General features: G+C 44.9%; 7 protein-coding genes across 7 annotated transcripts; 2 read left to right on the plus strand and 5 right to left on the minus strand.

Annotated features, from left to right (window-relative positions):
* Positions 1-348: 348 nt before the first annotated feature.
* Positions 349-1,730, plus strand: N7469_002518 (succinate--CoA ligase (GDP-forming) subunit alpha; the record flags this gene model as incomplete). Its single annotated transcript, XM_056641438.1, has 7 exons — positions 349-506; positions 577-605; positions 668-794; positions 854-916; positions 990-1,015; positions 1,075-1,157; positions 1,230-1,730. 7 exons carry the CDS (start codon positions 349-351, stop codon positions 1,728-1,730), a joined length of 987 nt encoding a protein of 328 aa, XP_056503932.1.
* Positions 1,731-2,758: 1,028 nt separating this feature from the next.
* On the minus strand, positions 2,759-3,376 carry N7469_002519 (uncharacterized protein; the record flags this gene model as incomplete). The annotated part of the gene is made up of 2 exons (XM_056641439.1): positions 2,759-2,801; positions 2,961-3,376. The coding sequence occupies 2 exons, from the start codon at positions 3,374-3,376 to the stop codon at positions 2,759-2,761; spliced, it is 459 nt and encodes a 152-aa protein (XP_056503933.1).
* An 802-nt stretch (positions 3,377-4,178) lies between these two features.
* On the plus strand, positions 4,179-5,458 carry N7469_002520 (uncharacterized protein; the record flags this gene model as incomplete). Its single annotated transcript, XM_056641440.1, has 2 exons — positions 4,179-4,767; positions 4,824-5,458. 2 exons carry the CDS (start codon positions 4,179-4,181, stop codon positions 5,456-5,458), a joined length of 1,224 nt encoding a protein of 407 aa, XP_056503934.1.
* Positions 5,459-5,659: 201 nt separating this feature from the next.
* N7469_002521 (putative isochorismatase family hydrolase) lies at positions 5,660-6,355 on the minus strand (the record flags this gene model as incomplete). Its single annotated transcript, XM_056641441.1, has 1 exon — positions 5,660-6,355. The coding sequence occupies one exon, from the start codon at positions 6,353-6,355 to the stop codon at positions 5,660-5,662; it is 696 nt and encodes a 231-aa protein (XP_056503935.1).
* Positions 6,356-6,594: 239 nt separating this feature from the next.
* On the minus strand, positions 6,595-8,068 carry N7469_002522 (MIP/aquaporin family protein; the record flags this gene model as incomplete). The annotated part of the gene is made up of 3 exons (XM_056641442.1): positions 6,595-6,907; positions 6,976-7,505; positions 7,583-8,068. 3 exons carry the CDS (start codon positions 8,066-8,068, stop codon positions 6,595-6,597), a joined length of 1,329 nt encoding a protein of 442 aa, XP_056503936.1.
* A 1,217-nt stretch (positions 8,069-9,285) lies between these two features.
* Positions 9,286-10,955, minus strand: N7469_002523 (glycoside hydrolase family 32 protein; the record flags this gene model as incomplete). Its single annotated transcript, XM_056641443.1, has 2 exons — positions 9,286-10,503; positions 10,563-10,955. 2 exons carry the CDS (start codon positions 10,953-10,955, stop codon positions 9,286-9,288), a joined length of 1,611 nt encoding a protein of 536 aa, XP_056503937.1.
* Positions 10,956-11,215: 260 nt separating this feature from the next.
* Positions 11,216-12,622, minus strand: N7469_002524 (uncharacterized protein; the record flags this gene model as incomplete). The annotated part of the gene is made up of 1 exon (XM_056641444.1): positions 11,216-12,622. One exon carries the CDS (start codon positions 12,620-12,622, stop codon positions 11,216-11,218), a length of 1,407 nt encoding a protein of 468 aa, XP_056503938.1.
* Between the last annotated feature and the right edge of the window lie 854 nt (positions 12,623-13,476).

Raw genomic sequence — 13,476 nt, forward strand, 5'->3', positions numbered from 1 at the left:
ATTATCACCGCAAGAAGCGGGTCAAATTAGTCGACAGTAGACGATGGATGATGGTTTTGTAAATAAATAGCCAGTCTCACAGCTCTCGAATTATCGTGGTGGGGGTGAACACGATTAGATAGAAAAAGAGAGGGAAAAAAAAGAGTTGACGTTGAGTGGCCGAGGCTGCCGAACTCAAAGTCGGGTCCGCTTAAGTAAAGGTTTCTTCTTCCCGAACGAAAACTCCCGGGCGCGCATCCCGAATTACCCTTGCTTTCCAACCTCAAACTTCTTCTCCCCCGTCTTTTTCGTCTACTCTCCTCTCCTCTCCTCTCTAAACCCTTTAATTCCCCCCTCCTTTTCGCAGTCATGCAGGCCTTCCGACGCAACACTTTCTCGGCCCTCCGAAATGTCGCTGGCCAGCAGCGTCGCCAGACTACCTCTGCCTATGCCAGCACCGTGAACAACTTGCGAATCAACAAGGATACCCGAGTTCTGTTCCAGGGTTTCACCGGAAAGCAGGGAACGTATGTTCTGGCTCTTGAATGTGATGTTCCTTTTGGACGCGCAGAGTGCTGACTTGGAGTTCTTGAACAGTTTCCACGCCGAGCAGGCTATCGCCTACGGTACTTTTTCCCTCCCTCCTATTGCGATCGCGAAAACAGAATAAGAGCTCACACAACCCCAGGCACTAACGTTGTCGGTGGTACCAACCCCAAGAAGGCCGGCAGCACTCACCTGGACCTCCCCGTCTTCGCCAACGTTGAGGATGCCCGCAAGCAGACCGGCGCCACCGCCTCTGCCATCTTCGTCCCGTATGGAAACATTGTTTGCTCCGAATATGAAGAATACCATGAAGACTAACAATTTATAGTCCCCCTCTTGCCGCCGCCGGTATTGAGGAGGCCATCGCTGCTGAGATGCCCCTTGTTGTTTGGTACGTGTTTGGTCCGAGAGCTCCCTAAAAGAACACCTGTAGCTAATTTGATATTTTTTACTGCGCGACACAGCATTACTGAGGGTATCCCCCAGCACGGTACGAAATCCTCGATGGAAAATGACACGCGAATAACAATACTAATCGATAATTCCTAGACATGGTCCGTATCACCGACATGCTGAAGACCCAGAACAAGACCCGTCTTGTCGGCCCGAACTGCCCCGGTATCATCGCTCCCGTAAGTACAATGTCCCGACCCCGATCCCGAAAGCTACAATTCTCATTCTAGCTTGTCTTTTCGTCGATATAGGGACAATGCAAGATCGGTATCATGCCCGGCTTCATCCACAAGCGCGGCCGCGTCGGTATCGTCTCTCGTTCCGGTACCCTCACCTACGAGGCCGTCAACCAGACCACCCAGGCCGGCCTTGGACAGTCTCTCGTTGTCGGTATTGGCGGTGACCCCTTCTCCGGTACCAACTTCATCGACTGCCTGAAGATCTTCCTCGAGGACCCCGAGACCGACGGTATTATCATGATCGGTGAGATTGGTGGATCCGCTGAGGAGGACGCCGCCGAGTTCTTCAAGGCCAACAACATCCACAACAAGCCCGCTGTTTCCTTCATTGCCGGTATCTCCGCTCCCCCCGGTCGTCGTATGGGTCACGCCGGTGCCATCGTCTCCGGTGGTAAGGGTGGTGCCGACTCCAAGATCTCCGCCCTCCAGGACGCTGGTGTCGTTGTTGAGCGCAGCCCTGCCTCCCTCGGCAAGGCTCTGCTTGCTGAGTTCGTCAAGCGTGACCTTGTTTAAACAGTTGAAGAGTGTGTGAAACTTTCATGATCCTTGGTTATTCGGTTCTGTTGTCCTGAAAAGGTGCAGATTGAATTTTCGAGATATATCTATCGCCATCTATGGGATGGGGCTCAGCGGTTCATTTCATCAAACCGCTCCTGTATTCTTTTCTCCTTTGTGTTAGAGACCCTGAAGTAATTAGTTTCGTGTAACTTTTACTTTGAACTTTGTGCCTGGAATTATTACCAGAGTAGAATCCTTCGTAATAATTTCTAGTAATGATTTGATGGCTCGTTATCTGAGCGAGCATACTACTACACTGGTCCACGGCTGTAATAGTATGTACACATTAGTACTAGCAAGTCGAGATAGAGGTGTGAAAATGATATTTAAGACTTCTTACAAGGTTTGGTATAAAGCATATATAATTCCAAAGCTGATAATGATTGGATTTCAAATGAACGCAAAGTATATTAAGTTAAGCTATGTAAGCTTCCCAACTTCGATGTCACTTTCTTAGCCCAATGGAAATTTGGATGTTTTTCCGAACGAATGGCAGTATCTTGCTTTTAAGATGGCAAATACCTCGCTTCTTCGAGACAGCCCATACATTAATTCCTTGTTTCCCACCATCCTCTTTCAATTCCTCAAAAATAGTCGGTAATGGCCTTAGTCTTGTGGTAGATAGACAGGTATGTGGCCAGGCCCACTGTAAAAGAGTATTCATCGTTTGAACGTATGAAGGGTTATCAAATTCCCGGGCTTGGGTAAATAGAACTTTCAGCCCGCCATCGAAATAACCATATAATACTCGAGCTCGTGCTCGTGGTTCAGATGAAATAATTAAGGTCTATCTCACGTTAGTCTCACAATATTCGCAGCAGACACTAGCAAAATTTAGATTCACTGGAAATGTATGATGAAAGGGGATATAGCGTTTTGTAGGTCTAGAAGATGCCCTCCTTTTCTGTGACTTCATGCCTGCTATCATCCAGCTGACCAAAACAATAAGCTCGGATATTGATGGCCCATTTCTATCGGTTTCATCATGGCATACCATCCACACTTTTCGATGACTCTGGCGAGTCCCTGTCACCTGTGATCCACGGATGACATAGAAATTATGAGGGGAACTGGTAGAGGAAGCAAATTGACATCTGTTAGGCGAATGTTCACTATAGAGGAAAATAAATTAGTTCTAAACTATTCTTCGGTCCATGTTGCTCAAAGAATTCCCGGTATACTAACGAAATATCTTCCCAAACTTCATCGAATCGATAACAGCGAGCCAAGTCCTGTGCATAATCTTTAAACGCATAAGAAACATAGACTTGTAGCCCAAGATGTTCATTGATTCCTTGTTCTCTCAGACGCCGATAACAAGTGAAATCGTCTTCTCCCTCGTTGTCAGGATCTCGTCCAGTATTGGAAACCTTGCAAGTTCCGTCAACACGAGGCATGAAGAAACCAACACATCGTCTGATAAACCCGGTTTCAAAATCCATCTCATTAAGCTCTATATTAGGAAGCTGTTTTGTATCGGCATACCTGATTTCGCGTGCTGGAAGACCCTTGAGACTGGAGAGTATTTTGTTTAGATATTCGTCTGCATACTGGAAGCGTAGTTTCCAAATTGGTACTTTGCGATCTCTTATGGTACTCATGTTGGGTTCCAAATTATTTCTAAAATGTTCGTTTGTTTAATAGGCAGAGAAAGAAAACTTTAAAAGACGAAAAGTAAGCTGTGAGATGGAAGGGCAGCTGAGATACAGAGTATTGCGAGAGACAGATATGAATGGGAATGAATCTGTTTAGAGTGCACTCTATCCATCATAATGAACTACTACTTTCTATGTAAAAGGATCTGAAATGTCTCAAACTGGTTAAGTTAATCGTATAAATCGCTGGAACTAACAATGATCCCCTGGTACCTTTGGTGCCATGTCTTGTTTACCGTGGTACGGCGCTCAACAGACGTAATCGGTGCAGTATACATAGCACAGAGGATCCGAGACACTTGGTTAGTTGTATTTATGTATATCTGGAAAGATGATGGTATCATTCTTCTAACAACACTTCGACTGCATTGATGAGCGCTGTAGCCATGGTACAAGTATCCCCAACTTGGGGACACGTTTGAAATGGCCCCGAACGACAATTTTATCAGAATTATAATAATAACAGAATTATTTGTGCTAATATAATAGTCACTCTGTCGTTGCTAAATTTTGATGAGATCATTGGGTAGCTATATCATGACACACTCATACACTATGAGTACATGCTATCTCATTATGATGGATAGACCATTCACTGGCACCTTCACCTCTCTCTCACTTCCATCCCTCTTTACCTCTTCCATTCCTTCTCCCCCGTCTCATTTCCATCTCTCCATCTTCGTCTTTATTCATCTTCACGTTCGTCTTCATCTTGCCTTCACTTTTATCTTCAACAACAAACGAAGCAATGTATCTAAGCAAAGCCCCTAAGAAAACCGACAAGAAATCCTCTCATCAGAGAAAGCCCTCTGATTCACCAGCGCAACAATGGCTGTTCCTTTACGAAGAAATGGGGAGTTCAAACTTCAAATTGGGCTCCAAGACAACAGCTGAAATGAGAGCCATGGACTATTCGTTTGAGGTTATTCTCAAACTCTTGCATCTGGATTACTCCAACCCCATTGCGTACAAGTTCTGGATCATCAGCAACTCAATGAGTACGGCTGTTCCACTTCTCAACAATCCCAGTGTCTTCGTCACGTATGAACTATATTGCAAGAATGATCCCGTTGTTACGATCATTGTACGCCCGGCAGGTGATCCAACTCCAAACTCCAGCCAGGCCCCCAGCGCCCCCAATTCACTGCGCGAAAGACGAAAAGCCAGTGGACAAAAAAACCTGCAAAACGTCTTCATTCGACCAATCCGTCCTTCGGAAACCAAGCAGCTGGATGTGGTCAGTCGTGACCCCATAAGTGATCTGCTCGAAGAAGAGAAAATCGTCCTTGATCTCGGACGGGGAAGAATGGAGGTTTTCTCAATCTCCTATCTCTTAGGTTAGTGGAATATATGCATCCATCAAACTATTCTACCAGTTACTAATATCTTCTAGAGTGGATTCCAAGGGAGCTTGCAAGAGGCGTCGACATCGAGAACATCGTGGTGACCTCGTTGACGCCCCGGTTTCGCCCGGTTGAAGTAACGTTGACTAGAGATATATGGACAAAGAGTTTGCTTCGTGGGTCGTCAAGGCTTCCTTTCCTAGAAATATGGAGCAATACCAATGAGCAGAAGATACTCAGAATGGATTATTTGAGTAGTCTGTTCAACGATCACCCGTATGTCTACAATAACGCCAAGCTCCTCATCCAGGATCTTTTCTCTTTTCTTCAGGACGAGCCAAAGAAAAGGCTGGATATGCTGGTCGGTCCATACTTCATTGGGAAACCTTACTTCTCCGACGCTGCTTCGCGAGGAATTCTGGCAATCCCCTTTGAGTCCGATACGTTGAAAGGTGCGATTGAAAGGCTCCTGCGAACAAAGTCTGAGAGAGCTCAGGGTGAACTCTGCTCATCACATGAGTTTGCACCGATCTTGCTTCGAGTCTTTGGATTCAAAAAGGATGAAGTTATGGGGAAAATCGACCTTAGAAAGATTCGAGATCCACCAAAGAAGGGCGTTAGAGAAGATAGTACAATGAAGACCTTGAAACACAAGTTCTCCATGTTTACCTTGAAGGATAAGTGATGTCGACTAACTACCTGCCTGCTTAAGCATTTGCTGTACTAGTTATTTGCTCTGATGATTATTTGCCCTGTTAGCTGTTTGGACTGTTAACTTAAATATCAATACAATATGCTGGAACTCTATGCCAGATTAACGGGGTCTAAAAGACCATTCCCACGAATCTATTTCGACTTGCTGGTACTAGACTTATACCGTAATTTTTTAATGCTTGACCTTCCTCAGCGCCTTCACAACCTCCTCCGTTCCAATAACGTCCGCAAACTCGCCATCCAGACTAGCAACAGAAACCTTATGCACAGTTTCAGCATCAAATCCACCTTTCCCAAATGTAGCCGTAGAATCAGCCACCAAAACAATACGACCTTTTTCAACACAAACATCCTTCACATGAGACCCATCTGACTTGATCTTCACAGGCCCCTCATCAAGATAACGATCCACAACCCCCAAATTAGCCGCCATACGAACAGTAGTGGAAACACAATGATCGGTTGTTAATCCAGCGACAATAATCTGGCGAAACCCTTTCTCACGTAGGTGTGCTTCAAGCTGTGTTCCAATGAAAGAGGAATTCACCGACTTCCAGAAAACAGGCTCCGATCCATCTGAAGCCGGTGTGGCGAAATCCAGAGGACGTATACCTTGGCCCGGATGAGAAGGATGAAGAGGTGATCCAGGCGTAACAGATGAATGGAATACATGGATTACCTCCAGTGGGGTGGGAGATGCTTCGCGTGCAGTACGAAAAGCGGAGATGAGAGCTCGGATGTTGACTTCATACAGTGGGTTAGACCGTTCATTGCCCCAGTGTGATAGAGTGGCGGCATTGGAGAAGCCTGCTTGGTTGTCGATTAGGATTAGAGCAGTGGGTAGACTCAAATCTATTGGTTTTGTCATTTTGAGAATGTAGAGTAAACAATGTAAAGATGATGCTGGTGTAGAAAGAGCAGAAGAAAGAAGTAGAAAATTGGTTGCCTTTTTAGTGGCGGGTCAGTCAAGGCTGAGTCACTTTTTGATGCTCACAAATCAACGTCGAATCAACATTACAAAAAAAAAAGTTCAACGTAAATCGACCTGAATATGACTACAATTTTGAGAAGTATTAGGACTTTCCATTTGTCAAATAATTAAATTCATTAATCTTCTAACTTATTGATCCCCTCCTCCAATGACGGGATCTTGTCCTTCTTGAGACCCAACCGTCTCCTCCATTTAGCCTCTTTCTTGAGCTTTGCTCTTGTACGACGACGTGGAGCATAGTTAACAGGAGATTCACCTCCAATAAAAACAAACACATCATAGATACAGGCACCTGCTAAACAACCCCCGATCGTCGCTACCCAGCAACCCCAGAACCACCAACCACTATGGTTGGTAAACGTAGATCCTCCATATCCAGCCATAAGGGCAACAAGACGTGGTCCAAAATCACGGACTGGATTGAGACATCTTAAAACCGATACAGTTAGTGATTCATTCCAAGATTTTTATGGAGAATTAGGAGGGCTTAAACTTACCCTCCCGTATTAAACCCCAAGCAAATGCACAGCACATAAATCACCAATCCAATAACAAAAGAATGCATACCCGCACCAGGCGGAGCATTACCATCATCACCAAGTGCAAAAAGCACACAAAGCAAAATAGCATCCGCAACAAACTCCGTGAAAAATGCCGTTGCAGAACTAACATGACTCTGTGGCTCTGTATAAAACCCAAGACCAGAAGTTCCAGCAGAGGCAGTAGGTGCAAGAGCAATTATATCATCTCGATATAGGCAATATGCCAGTCCAGCTGCGGTAATAGCTCCGAGAATCTGTGCAATAATATAGTAGCAACATCTTCGACCAGGAAAACCACGGAATATCCACAGTGCGATGGAGATTCCAGGATTAAGATGAGCACCAGATACACCACCTGCTATATAGATTCCAATCATGGATCCTAAACCCCAAGACCAATTCTGCGATAAACGATTTCCTGCTTGTGTTCCTCCAGTGGAAACTGCCAATGTACCAGTTGACCCTATGAATATGGCAACTGTAGTCTGCGAAAGAAAAAAAAACAGAAATTGGTGTTAGATTTTTATTTAGCGCGAAGATGGCGAAAGTAATTTTAACTTACAGCAAGCCATTCCGCAAAAGGCTCCTTCATATGATGCCTGATTTTAACCCAAGTATTCAAAAATTCTTCCTGTGGCTGCTGTTCCACAGGTTGTTGTTGTTGATCAGTTGGCATATTAGCCTCTGATTCGATCGGACGGAGAAAGCCGTCAGATTGCGGTGCCAAAATTCGATTTTCTCCTCCAATTCCTTGCTTTGCGGTAGATGCATACGTTTCAGGACCCCGTTGTTCAGACTTAGATTTCGTCTGCGACACCCGAGGTGTCGCTCCAAGTTCTGGCGCAGGCTCTGCCTCTCCCGCGGGACTGGGCTGGAATGCATCTTTTTGAGTGGTATTATCACGACGCATTCCCGGTCTGACAACTCTTGGCAGCGGCTTTGCGAGACCCCATATTGGTTTTTCGTTATGTTTTCCGTGTCGTGGGTTGAGTGCTTGATATTCGGGATCCATGTAGACGTTTCCCTGCTGTGGTTGGGAATTCATCATATTTGGTCCTGCTAGTGTATGAGAGGGTGTTTAATTGAAGGTTTGTTGACTCGTTGTTCTATTATTTGGTGACATGGCATTATAGAGACTGCCTTTTTCTGTCGGTTGTCGTAGAAATTCGGCTCTTGGGTTAGTTGGTGTTGATAATCCATCCTTCAAGTTATTGGATGAAGTATTTTGTCCACTAGGTGATTTTTGCCATTGCGTCTGCCTCAATTTTTGTTTTTGCTGCTGCAGCTCACTATTAGGTATTTCACTCGGTGTATTTTGTTGAGTTGATGGATGCAAAGTCGTGTCTGTCGACGACGTAGAACCAGGGCTGCTATCTCGTTCCTTAATTGGGTGCAATGTTGATTCAGGATGTAGCCTTTGATTTTCATCATCATTATTTTCCCCCATGTTGGAGAATTACTCTGGGAGATCAAAGTCAAGATCAAGTGCAAAAAAAAGGAAAAGGAAAAGCAAGAGTTTGATCGTGAAATTAGCGGTTTACATCGCGCTCTATATAAACCATCATAAAGGAGCACAGCCAAGACCACGAGTGGCGATCTTCAAGACATTCAGCTCAATTGTGATAAGATCAGCGTCAAATACCTTCTCTGCATAGTATCAGTAGGTACTGATAGTATATTTTTTTTCTCTCATGTCTAGCAGGATAGTGGAGTTGACGGTGAGAGAGTCCGCAAATCAACATTTTCTAGCAATTGATGGGGCAAAAATCTTAGATAAAAAATCTACACCTGGACAATAAGGGTGACATCAAATTGATAGTTCGAGAATATTCCCAGCCGAATTTGGACATTTGACACCGAAAGTTATCGGCTTCCCGGGCCGATCAAGCAAAAATATGTGGGACAAGATGTATTCAAGCAAGATTTTTGGAGCTTACGGGATTCCGCCATGCAGATGGTGGATGAAGATGCTTGGAGAACGGCGAGGTTTCCACCAATGATGGGCACTTCATCCATTGAATCGACAACCCGCAAATCAGATATCAGCTCCGCAGTTGCCAACCTTGAAAAAAATGCATTTTACTGTAACTCTTTCTAGACTTTGCTGATACAGTAGTATACGTACTTTCAAGGCAATTCATAAACTGGGAAGTTCCCTTTTGTTCTCACGCAAACTGGGTCAGAGATGGAAAATGATAATGACTGAATAATTGCACTAAGAAATGCATTGTCTTTCTATACTGTGTTTCCAAGATTCTATGCCCTCTAGTTCCAAATGGAGGAGACCTTGTGGATTCCCAGTTCGACATTCTTCGTACTTCCACCATTCGAAAACAGCTGCGCAAATGTCGCATTCCTGCTTGGGAAAATCTGAGCAGTCAAAGTGGCCTCGCCCTCGCCTCCAAATACTTCAACACTAGACCAATCGACCAGAATGCGAAGGCGCACAATTCCGTGTGAATTTGGAGTCAGCGGCGCATGGTATACACTCGCAAAGGTTTTGTCAAATGTGATATCTCCAGATTCCGTCCTGTCAACAAATATTTCTTTGCTCACGAAGTTATAGCCAATCCTTGTTTTTTGTTTCCAGTCAGATGTTGCTTGGAGGACGATGCCAAATTCATTCGCATCCGATGAGCTAAACTCCAATTCAATATCCAGTGTCTTCCCAACAGAGCCAAGATCTTTCTTTCCCTCGGCAAATGTCTTCCAAGAGGATGTAATGCTTCCGTTTGATTCAATAACCCTCAGGTTCTTGTGTACCTGCTGGATCAAGGTTGTCTTGTGGTTGATTGTCTTCAAGGAAAGATGCCGAGGAGCAGCCATTGCACCATGCCAGGGAGCAGCAGGGATCGCAGTGGCATACTGCCAATTATTCATCCATCCGATAACAGTTCGATCAGCATCATTCAACCCATTATAGCTGGCAGCTGCATAATAGTCCGGTCCCCAATCCATCCAATTCGAGGTCTGATTTCCAGGATACACGCTGTCGTCATCGGGAACAAATGTCGTCCCATTGAAACTTCCAATAAAGAATTGTGTTCCAGAACCGACTGTTCCTGGCGGTCCTCCTGGATTAAGTCCCACCACCATAATCCATTTCATTTTCGATTGATCGTCATCAACAGGAAGAGGAAAAAGGTTGGGACATTCCCACACGCCACCAACAGCATTGAAAGGTCCGAATTCACTTTCAGCTTTCCAGTCCTTCAGATTGTCGGAGGTCCAAAGCACTAGCTTATGGATTTCAGCTAGTGCCGTGACAAGAACCCATTTTCGAGATTGATCGTGCCAGAACACGAAAGGATCTCGGAAATTCTTATATTGATTTTCGAAAGGTGCAGGTGGGTTGTGGATGACTGGGTTTCCAGCGTCATATGTGGTCCATGTCATACCATCATCGAGACTGTAAGCAATTGATTGCGACTGTTGCTCTTCTTTCACTTTCTTTCCGCTAGGTAGGGTCTGTGCAATTGGGTACTTGCTCACATATGCTCATTAGTTGATCAATAGATGGTAAAGTCATTCGGTGAACTCACGGAGGATGTGTATATAGCAACCAATGGGGTCTTATCCTCGACGGCAAATCCACTGGTATTATGTACGTCCGCAACTGCACTGCCAGTGAAAAACATCTCGCTTGCACTGTCGGGGTATCCTCGGGCAAGTAGAGCAATAGGCTGCTCTTCCCAGTGGGTCAAGTCGTCACTTGTTGCATGACCCCAGGACATGTTACCCCATTCGATCCCTCCAGGATTATACTGAAAATACATGTGGTATTTTCCATTATGATGCACCAGTCCAGCAGGATCATTTATCCAGTTTTTGGCGGGGGAGAAGTGGAATTGGGGACGATAGGGCTCTTTATAGTTCACAGCCCATGCTGGAATGGCTAAAAGGGACAACCCAAATATCTTCGAGGAAGCAACCATGGTGTACTTCGTCAATCATGTAGAAAGAAACTGTTGATTGGAATGAAATTATCTGAAAATCAATGGTTTATATACCCTCTCCTCCCCTACCTCCATTCCCCGTGGGGAATGCCCCGCACGTTCACCACGTCGGCGTTTCTTCGGAGGAAATACGAGAACAGTTCCACCACACTTTCTAAACTCTCCAAACACGACGACAGCTCGGTGTCAAGATCGCAATAACTCTGAAGAATCTTCGGGCTTGGCGAAAATACCTCTGTCTAATTCCAAGCCAACTCTTCTTGGGGTTTTTTCTTCGGTCGCACCTGTGGTAATCGCGAATGTCTTTCAGAATCATAGCTTGAAGTGTCATCCTTAACGTTCGAATAGACAGCCTGGCCGTAATTATTGGGAGCAGCACGGTTGCAAGGGATTCCAGAGTTCCCTACATCGACAATGTTCGTGCACTGGAAGACCTCATCTTGCAGGTTGGTTCCGGACAGAGGTAATCCCAACGTACTATTCACTGAGTCGAGCTCGACGTTATCAAACTTAATTCCAGGGCAATGATGAACATCAGAGCAGTAGATGGAAGACGCAATGTTATACCGGGAAGTTCCCTTGATATTGGAGTAAGTAATATCCGAAATTGCCATCTTGGAAGTGCCACAGTCCTTGCCATTCTCGGTATAGATGCACTGGGAAATTTGGATAGGCAAGGCTGTATTGACGACTTCGAAGTCGCGGAAATTGATATTCTTCACGTATCCACTGCCACCTCCACCCCCATCGCCATTGGAGCTGTCATCTCTTGGAACTCCTTGCCAGGTTTTAATCAGAGCAGCCTCCATACAATTATAGCAACGAACATTTTCGAATGTCACATTCTCGACGTAATCTGGCATATCGGGATATTGTCCAACAGACCCAATCGCCATACCGAAATTCCAATGGCAAGTCACATTGCGTACGAGCAAGTTGGTGGTATTTCCCTTGACGGCGATACAGTCATCTTGGTTCTGAATCACGGCATTTTCAACAAGCAGATCCTCGCTATTCCACGAGTCATAACCATCAGTATTCACTGTACCCCATTCATCATTGCTGGTAGCATTCACATAGAAGTTCGTGATAGAAACATTTTTGCTCTCCCAAACAAATGTTGCCCAAAATTGAGGCTGAATGATAGAAAGACCATCCACGAGAACATTTCTCGAGTTATAAATGGTCATACTGATAGGACGACCATATTGGTTACTTTGATTCCGGTTCTGCGTATACCAAGCTTGTCCATTGCCGTTATACCATCCACCTTCTTCAGCACGAAAGACAACATTTTCGCCGCCAAAGAGCCATGCTGTATGTTGATCCTGAAGTACCACCGGATAAGAGTTCTTAAGCCAGTAATCGATTTCAGTGGAAAATCGTAGTTCGCCCCTTAATGAGACATCGCAGTTCTCCAGATTTGTAGTATTCATCACAGAATTGATGTTGAATACATGGTCCTTGGCAAAAATAACTTTTCCATTATGACCACAACGTTCAAAGGCTTCATGAATTGAAGGTACATCGTCAACAGGTTCACCACCATTTGTTAACGATTCTGGAAAAATTGTACAGATGTTTTGTTCATGGATAACAAGGCTCGTCACCAGAGGAGCTAACGCCAAAGCGAGCAATAATCGCATGACGAAGGAATACTTCCCTTATCAGGGGATGAAATGAGCGTTTGTTTACCAGAGTGAATCGAAAAAGAAATGATGCGGTGGTTGATTTCTTTTTTATGGCGAAGTTTCAAGAATCACGTCTATCAATACGCGCTTTGGGCCCCCTGGTTCCTGGATCGTCCTGTGTAATTTCTCCTTATGACCGCATCCCGGTACAACATCCGTGGGTAAAAAGCAATAAAAAATAACAAAAGCAAGTTCGAAGTATTTTCCCCGCATCGAGTGGATGTAGCAAGGATCACGATCAGGTGATGGACATCCAATCATCATTGCGTCTAAAGGCTTGGAACTTGGGCTTGAGCCCACCAATTTGATGCACCCTTCGTCCATGTTTGTAATGCATGGTTGTTTGCGCGCTGTCGGATGCCAGGGATGATCAACACATGCGCCGGCGCTTTGATCTATCATCTGATGGATTTTCCATCGTGTGAGTTGCGCCGCAATTAATGCCAAGTCATCAGAGAAAAATCACAATACATATGCAAATATAAGAGTTAATTACATGGTACTTTCCATTCTCATTTCTGAATCAGTTTGTATGCGTGAATGTGCTCCAGTCAGTTTTCATAACAAGGGATGCCAAGATATTTACTGATATCTGCACGGTCTCACGAGGATGACTGCGGAGGACTCCACAAGACCGTGCGCCTGCGACGTCAATATTGAGATCGGTGTAGAAAGACCTGAATGGGAATCTCCGGACAAGCTAGAGACCGTACATACACCACACAAATTTCAGACTCAAATCTAGATCCCAATAGTGGTGCATCTCGAACTTAGTCCGTATGTTTATACCCGAAAACGAAGAAAAATGT

Source organism: Penicillium citrinum (assembly GCF_028827155.1).
Source record: "Penicillium citrinum strain IBT 23319 chromosome Unknown utg000002l:1.0-3833315.0:1.0-3834789.0, whole genome shotgun sequence".
NCBI lineage: Eukaryota > Fungi > Ascomycota > Eurotiomycetes > Eurotiales > Aspergillaceae > Penicillium > Penicillium citrinum.